At 48.8% G+C, this 8754-nt stretch overlaps 1 protein-coding gene across 2 annotated transcripts; it reads right to left on the bottom strand.

The window, feature by feature from the left end:
* Positions 1 to 1825: 1825 nt before the first annotated feature.
* On the bottom strand, positions 1826 to 8308 carry LOC103007560 (cytochrome P450 1A2). Of its 2 annotated transcripts, XM_007197704.2 has the most exons (7): positions 8232 to 8308; positions 6078 to 6917; positions 5385 to 5505; positions 4832 to 4921; positions 4433 to 4556; positions 3195 to 3281; positions 1826 to 2493 (listed from the first exon to the last, which is right to left on the bottom strand). In XM_007197704.2, the coding sequence occupies exons 2-7, from the start codon at positions 6906 to 6908 to the stop codon at positions 2196 to 2198; spliced, it is 1551 nt and encodes a 516-aa protein (XP_007197766.2). In that variant the 5' UTR covers positions 6909 to 6917; positions 8232 to 8308; the 3' UTR covers positions 1826 to 2195. The 2 variants fall into 2 exon arrangements, with proteins under 2 accessions (XP_007197766.2, XP_007197767.2); XM_007197705.2 differs by lacking the exon at positions 3195 to 3281.
* Positions 8309 to 8754: the final 446 nt, after the last annotated feature.

Here is an 8754-nt window from a genome sequence, read left to right on the forward strand (position 1 = left end):
TCCAATACTATGTTGAATAAAAGTGGTGAGAGTGGGCATCCTTGTCTTGTTCCTGATCTTAGAAGAAAGCTTTTAGCTTTCACCACTGAGTATGATGTTAACTGTGAGCTTATCATATATGGTCTTTATTATGTTGAGGTACATCCCCTCTATATCCACTTTGTTGGGAAGGTTTTTGTTTTTATCATAAATGGATGTTGAGTTTTGTCAAATGCTTTTTCTGCATCTATTAAGGTGATCATATGATCACAGTCTAGTGGGTTTTTTTGTTTGTTTCTTTTTCGTTTTTGGTCACACCACACAGCTTGTGGGATCTTAGTTCCCCAACCAGGGATAGAACCTGGGCCTCCTGCAGTGGAAGCGCGGAGTCCTAACCACTGTACCACCAGGGAATTCCCAAATAGCTCTCTAGTTTTTAATTTTTATTTATTTATTTATTTATCGTTGCGGTTCGCGGACTTCTCACTGCGGTGTCTTCTCTTGTTGCAGAGAACTGGCTCTAGGAGCGCGGGCTTCAGTAGTTGTGGCGCTTGGGCTTAGTTGCTCCGCGGCATGTGGGATCTTCCTGGACCAGGGCTTGAGCCCATGTCTCCTGCATTGGCAGGCAGATTCTTAACCTCTGCGCCACCAGGGAAGTCCCTAGTTTTTAGTTTTTATTGTAGCCATTCCAGTAGGTGTGAAATGGTACCTCATTGTGTTTTTGATTTGCATGTCCCTAATAACTAATAATGTTGAGTGTTTTTTCATGTACTTGTCCATTTGCATATCTTCTTTAGAGAACTGTCTACCCAAGTCTTTTGCCCATTTCTGTTTGTCTTTTTTTCCTTTTAGTTTTGTTGAGATATGATTGACATACAGCATGATATAAGTTTAAGGTGTACAACATAATGATTTGACTTATAAACATCATGAAATGATTATCACAGTAAGTTTAGTGAACATCTATCATCTTGTATAGATACAAAAAAATTAAAGAAATAGAAAAAAAGTTTTCTTGTGATGAGAACTTTTAGGATTTACTCTCTTAACAACTTTCATATATAATGTACAGCAGTGTTAATTATATTAATCACATTGTACATTACATTCTTAGTGCTTATTTATTTATCTTATAACTGGAAATTTGTGCCTTTTGACCACCTTCATTCAAATTCCCCTCCCTTCCCCCTATCTCTGGTAACCACAAATCTAATCTCTTTTTCTATGAGTTTGTTTGTTTGTTTTTTTTGAAGTATAAGTGGCCTACAAAACTATGTTAGCTCCTGATGCCCAACGTAGTGATTCAATATTTCTATACATTACAAAACGATCACCACTTTTTTGCCCATTTTAAAAATTGGGTTGTTTGTGTTTTTTTGTTGTTGATTTGTAGGAGTTCCTTATATATTTTGGATATTAATCCTTTACAGATATGTGAATTGCAAATATTTTCTCCCATTCTGTGGCTTATCTTTTCACTCTTTTGATAGTCCCCTTTTGATGGGACCTGGGCTTTTTGCAGGTAACCCAAGCACTTCTGGGGGGCTTATCTTCCCCTAGCTATGGATGAACAAATCAGAACATTGTGAGAGGTCAGATGTTCTCTACCTTTTGAGGATAGGACATGAGGGATCCCCCTTCACCCATCTGGGTTTGGCCTACAAGGCTGGGTCCCTTCCTCTCTGTTCCCTTCAAGTGTTCCAAGACGTGAATCATACTGGAAAGAAGTAAGAACAGTGAACTGGGCCTAGTCTCAGGACTTGAGAAACCAGGGCTTACACATACTACAACATGGATGAACTATGAAAGCATCATGCTAAGTGAAGAAGCCAGTCACAAAAGACCATTTACTGTATAATTGCATTTATATGAAATGCCCAGAGTAGGCAAATTTGTACACACAGAAAGTAGATTAGTAGTTTTCTAGCGCTAGTGGGGTAGGGAAGGTGGGTTAGGGGGAGATGGGGAGTGACTGCTGAGGGGTATGTGTTTCTTTACTGGGTGATGAGAAGGTTGTAAGATTGATTGTGGTGTGACAGCACAACTCTGTGATATACTAAAAGCCATTGGATTGTATACTTTAAGGAGGTGAATTATATGGTATATGAATTATATCTCTATAAAGCTGTTAGTTAAAAAAAAAAAGAAAAGAAAAGAAACAAAGATTCCTCAGTGACCTCCACCCTTCCCTCTGCCTCAGAATGCTGGGAACTTCTTCACTTGATGGGGAAGCGCAGCCGTGCCTGGACATGCTCGCAGGGGGCAGGCTTCATGGTCAGCCCGTAGGTAGGGGTTAGGTCCACTTTCACACCTGGTGGCACGCTGAACTCCAGCTGCTGCAGCAAGATGGCCAGGAAGAGGAAGATCTCCCACTTGGCCAGGACCTCCCCTATGCACCGGCGCTTGCCCATGCCAAAGAGCATCACTTTCTCACTCAAGGTCTTGCTGATGGTGGTGTCGTGGGCAGTGAGGAATCTCTCCGGCCGGAACTCAGATGGGTCCCCCCACAGCTTCCTGCGGGATGAACAGAGGAAGTGGTATCTCTGGGCTAGGGAGGCCCTGCGAGAAAGGCCTGGGCGGGGGACATGTGTGTTAGAATAGATCTAGAGCAATGAAGGGAGAGTGGGGAAAGGGGCCAAACTGTATTTTGATGTTTATTTCTCTTACATAGCTCTCTCTAAAATCACCAGCCTTGAAAATAGTGCTTTTTAATATTAATTTTTTATTTTAAAGAAATAATACTTTAACTAAAAGAATTTAAAAGAAGGAACACATGTCCCTCTCTATCCTACTCAATATATAAGGAGAATCAACCGTCCATCCTGGTTTATGCTTATTGTTTTGGAGTAATTATTTACAGCATCCTTTTTCACACGCAGAAGTGACCTAGTTTGGATGGTAAATTATATGATCCTCCTACCTATAAAGTGAGATTTTCCAAAGAGGTCCCTAAGCCATTCACATCAGAATCACCTGAGATACTCCACCTTACCTACCGAAGAGGAATCTCGGGGGACTGGGCACCGAAATCTAAAACCAACTTCCTGGTCAATGCACTAAAGTTTGAGAAACATGGACCTAAATTTTGTCCCTTAGAGCAGGCTGCAGAGCCATCGAGGCACCATTCCCTTATTGTATAACCAGTTCCTAGGGGGACAAACAGCCTTCCTGACTGCTGAACTTCACACATTTTTCAGTGGGGGATATGTACTCACGGGTCATGATTGACCTGCCACTGGTTTATGAAGACACAGAGTTCCTTGGGGATGTAGAAGCCATTCAGTGTTGTGTCCCTTATTGTGCTAAGGAGGGAAGAGGACTCTGTCAGGCTCAGGGGCTGGAAAACTGGGGTGTGTCTCTGGGAGGTTGTTTTTTTTTCTTTTTAACAATTAAAAAAAACGTTGACTATAGTTAATATACAATGTTGTGTTAGTTTCAGATGTACAGCAAAGTGATTCAGCCATATATATACATATATATTCTTTTTCAGGTTTTTTCCATTATAGGTTATTACAAGATATTGAATATAGTTCCCTGTGCTATACAGTAGGTTTTTGTTGTTTATCTATTTTATATACAGTAGTTGTGTATATATTAATCCCAAACTCCTAATTTATACCCCCCCGCAGAGGTTCTTGCTCCTCCACCCCACTCCAATAGTCTGTCCACCATGGTCTCTATACTGTACACTAGGAGGCAATATCAGGAGCAAGGAAGGGTTGAAATTATTCTTCCCCTTTCTCAGATCCTGTTCTTCAACAGATGTTTACTAAACTTTTCTTTGTACCCAGCTGTGCCCTTGGCCATTCTCTGGAGCCAAGAAGCAGGCAGTCTGGGTCAGTCCTGGGGAGTCCCCACCTTGGCTGAGGCGTCAGGCCTCTTCCTCTGGGTATAACTAGACCAAAATATGGGCTGAAGTAAGTGTTCACTAACTCTCTTGACATTGTTAAAATCTCAGGACCTAATCAAGGACAAATGGCTGTAAGTCCTACAAAATATCAGAATGAAGTTATGTCAGCTGGATGAATCAAGAAAGGCTTCTAGGGGAGGGGAAGTTTGTGTCAGGATAAGGTAGGATAGGATTCTGGTAGCCAGAGAAGACTGTAGACCTTCCAAGCAGAAGGTCCAGCATAAGCAAAATTGGAGGCTGGCTGGTTCGTGCTTGTAAGGGATGGTGAGGCCAGCCTGGCGGGGTTGAGAATACCTGTAGGGAGGGAATGTGAGCAGAGGTGAATGAGAGCTGAGGTCAGAAGTGTGGTTTTTCTCCTGAGAGCCCGGTACTTTGATCATGTTTGGACTGGATGGGGGCAGAGTAGAGGCCAAGGTCTGTGAGGAATCTGGTGTCATGGCCAGGAAGGAGATGCTGAGGTCTGACCAGGGCCAGGGCTGAGAAGCTGGGGAGAAAACATGGCAATGACTTCAGAGGTGGGAGGGCACAATAGGCAGGCGTCACCTGTGGGGGATGGTGAAGGGGATGAAGGAGGAGTGTCGGAAGGTCTCCAGGATGAAGGCCTCCAAATAAGGCAGCTGGGATCTGTCGGAGAGCCGGGGCCGACGCGCCCTGCCAATCACTGTGTCTGCAGAACACAGAGGACGGACAAGGCTTAGGGGTTGTCCTGACTGCTCTATGACATCTGCATCCCCAATCATACCAGGTGTCACTCTATGTGGTGCTATGTCTGTTTACAGGTCTGAGACCCACTGACCCCCCAGTATCTTCTAGGCAGAGGTGGGCACCATTGTATGCCCAGGGCTTGTACTTAGTAGGTATAAAGCAGCTATATGTAGATTGAACAGATGACCTGGGACCCCAAGGCTTCTCTCCACCAGAGGGTTAAGGGACACTACATACCCAGCTCCTGCTGGATCTTCCTCTGTATCTCAGGATTTGTCACAAGGTACAGAAGGCTCCAGGAGATGGCTGTTGTGATTGGATCAAACCCTGGGCAGCATGGGGCAAGGTGAGGAAGAAAGGAAGACAGGAACAAGAAGGCAGCATTTACCACGCACCCACCATGTATGTACCAAACATTGTCTTTCTCTGCCTCCTTTTCCCCCAAAGCCCCTCACCCTGAATTTTCTAAGGGCAGAGGTGGAGTCACCTCAGCACAAACTTGAGTCACTGCTTCCATGATTAGTTACTGGCATTACAAGGGCCTAGACTTACAGCCCAGAGAAGCCTTTATTGTTTAGATGGAGGCCTAGAGGAGGAGAGGGACTTGGCTGAGTTTTCACTGGGAGTTGGTGGTACAGCCTGGGCTCAAACCTTGAGCCTGGGCCTGGTCTCTGTGTCCTGCACCATCTGACATGTAGTTGGTGAGTTATCTGATGGACCCCGGGGCTGCGCAAGGCTGTGTGTGAACAGCAGGCACTGAGGGGTGGAGGGGCAGGGGTCTGGCTCCTACCGGCTGCGAAGATGTCGTTGACAAGGTTGACAGTCTTCTTCTGGGGCATGAGGCCCCCACTAGCTCTGGAGTTATCCTCGTAGTGCTTGAACAGGGCACCTACGATGTCCTGGACTCTGTTCTGAGGGGGCACAAGCTTAGGAGCACCCCAGCACTTCTGGGGTGGAAGGCTGGACCTTGCCCCATCCCATCTGGCACTGCCTGCTGGCCTCTGGGCAGTGGGTTGAGCTCACGACAGGAGCTGGTAGCAGCCCAAGGTAGGGCTTAAAGTATCATTTCATGCCCCATTGACCCTTCCTCCCAATAACTCCAGGGGTCCAATTTCAGAGAAGGCGGTTGGGGTGAGTACAGGGAAGTAAAGTGACACCCGAGCTGGGAATTAGTCTCTGTCAGGGTTCAGTTTCCTGCAGAACAAAAGCCTTCTCATGACAACAGCACCCCACATTACAGGGCTCTGCCAGGGCCCCATTCACGACCTTATCTCTCTGGGGCTTTGAGCAGCCCTGAGAGGGAGGCTATAGGCATGAGGAAACTGAGGCCAGAGAGGGAGAGGGATTGGCTCCAGGTCGCACAGGTGATCTGAGATGTCCCAGAGCCTTCCTAGGCCTTGGCTGTGTGGGTACCTTGGAGCTGGGTGAGAGGGGCCACACACAGACTCTGTGTGCCCTCACACCACCCGTACCCTGGGCTCACCTTGTCAAAGTCCTGATGGTGCTCCTGGACCATTTTCCACAGGAACTGCAGGAACCTCCGGTTGAAGCTCTTGTACTTTTGCAGAGCAGGGTTGGGCAGGTATTTAAGGATGGGGAAGAAGTCCACAGGGCTCCCGGAGGAGGCAGTCTCCACGAAATCATGGGTGTTCCTCACAAGGCTGACCATCTCCCCACTGCTCTGGGGGAAGTGCTGCCCGAAGCACATGGCACCAATGACCTTGGCCACTGACACCACCACGTGGTCATAGGGGTCAAAGCGCCCAGACCCTGCCATCAGCTCCTGGAACTTGCCGATGAGGGCCTCAGCCTCCTTGCTCACATGCATCTCCAGGTAGCAGGAGGATGAGGAAGCCGGGTCTGAGGCAACGGAGAAGGAGTTGAGAGCATTCTGGGCCAGGCGTCGCTGGGCAGCCCACACTGGTCCAGAGTCTGGGTTGAAGGTCATACTCTGGCCATCAGCGACTAAGGTGAAGCTGTAGAGGTCAGGCCGGCCCTTGAAATCATCGCCCTGCCGCACCAGGGCCTGCCGGATGGTGTCCAGGCCGCTGAGCACCAGCACGGGTGTGCAGCCAATGCGGATCTGCAGCACGTCTCCATAGCGCTGGCTCAGCCGCGACAGGGCCAAGTGTGGGCTCTTCCCCAAGGTCAGCACATGCCCGATCAGGGGCCAGCTCCAGGGCCCTGGTGGACTCTTCAGGCCTTTAGGGACCCGAGGCTGCCAGGCCTTGACCACCCAGAATACCAGGCAGAAGGTGGCAGAGGCCAGGAGAAGCTCTGTGGCTGAGAAAGGAGTGGCCTGGGACAATGCCATTTGTACCAACTACAGGGGAAGAGAAAGGAGGAGCCAGACTGAGGGACGAGATAGAGCCACTCATTCATTCATTTACTCAGTCAATAAGCACTTGTACATGTTCTGTGCTTGGCTCCCAGCTGGACACCAGAAAGACTAAGTTGCATTCACTAAATTACATGGATCCTTCAACCCAGGAGCTCACCCATGGTGTATCACAGAATCTGAGGGCTGGAAAAGAGCCCTGAGATTCCCAACTTGAGTGTCTGAAATCCCAGCCCTGGCCATCCCCTCTGCCCATCACCTGTTTCCAATTCTGAGGCTGAAGTGATCACTTCAAAATGGAGAAGCACTCTTGTGGACCCCAGTGCAGGGTGTATGCTGGGCATTGCACCGCGGGCACCCTTCCTGCTGATACCTCCTCATACCCTGGGAACAGGGAGCTGCTCCCCGCTAGCAACACTGATGGGACCAAGGTCCCAGGGCTGATGCAAATGGCTTCTGATGCCCCCTTCCCCAGGGCATTCTTTATCAAGACCAACCAGGACACCTCCTCCAAGGACAAGTCCCCATTCTCTCAGAGTCTTTTTTTTTTTTTTTTTTTTTGGCTGCACGGTACAGCATGTGGGAATCTTAGTTCCCAAACCAGAGATCAAACCCGTGCCGCCTGCAGTGGAGGCGTGGAGTCCTAACCACTGGGCCCCAAGGGAATTCCACCCCCCTCCCCACCCCCCATCCTCTCACAGTCTTGAAGGCTAAGGTTGGGCTGCAGCCAGGGCCAGGGCTGCCCTCATGCCAGGTGGGGAGCCCTACCCATCTCTTCACTCCAGTCACACTAAGGGTCCTTAGAGATGGCCCAGTCCAAGCTTCTCATTTAAAAATGGGGAAGCTGAAGTCTGGAGCTGGGCAGCAAGAACTAGAACTCAGGACTTCCCTGGTGGCACAGTGGTTAAGAATCTACCTGCCATTTCAGGGGACACAGGTTTGAGCCCTGGTCCAGAAAGATCTCACATGCCGTGCAGCAACTAAGCCCATGCGCCACAACTACTGAGCCTGTGCTCTAGAGCCCACGAGCCATAACTACTGAGCCCACGAGCCACAACTACTGATGCCCGAGTGCCTAGAGCCTGTGCTCCACAGCAAGAGGAGCCCCTGCTCGCCACAACTAGAGAAAGCCCACGTGCAACAATGAAAACCCAATGCAGCCAAAAAAAAAAAAAAAGAACCAGAACTCAGGCCTCCTACACCTAACCCAGTGTTTCCCCGTATCCCTCCATCTCCACTGGTTCCCAGGATATATGATCGGGGATCCCAAGGGCTAAGAAATGAGCCCAAGAAAGGTACCTGTGGAGGCAGGTGCTTGAGATCAGCAGGACTGTGGGAGCTGATACAGAGCTTCTGGCTCCGGGTGAGTGGCCTTTTATAACTACCACCCCAATCAGGTTGGCCTTGCTGTCCTGGTCACCTGATATCAAAGTCACCAAAAAAAGTTGAAAGGATCAGCTCTTGGCCTTGGGCCATGATCCCTCAACTCCACCTACCTCCCAGGGCCCAGGGGCAGCTCTTCTGGGCATAGGTGCTATGTCCCTGGGGAGGAATGTCCAGCTCCTTTCAGGGTCCAGAGTCGGGAGGTAATGCTTATTTCTCTCAAGGGCAGGGCAGGGTGCTGGGAGTGAAAGTTCTCTGGGCTAGTCCAACTTACTTTCCCACTGTACCCACGAGGAGGGACCCTGCCTGGGGGCACTCAGTCCAGGCTGATCAGCGGGGGAGACTCACTGCTCTTCTCCAGAAAGGTGCCCTGTAATACCCCTCCAACAACCTGTGAAACCAGATAAGAAATAGGTATGTTCTGACCACCTCTGAATTT

The sequence above is a fragment of the Balaenoptera acutorostrata genome, chromosome 3, assembly GCF_949987535.1.
Source record: "Balaenoptera acutorostrata chromosome 3, mBalAcu1.1, whole genome shotgun sequence".
In the NCBI taxonomy this organism is placed as follows: domain Eukaryota; kingdom Metazoa; phylum Chordata; class Mammalia; order Artiodactyla; family Balaenopteridae; genus Balaenoptera; species Balaenoptera acutorostrata.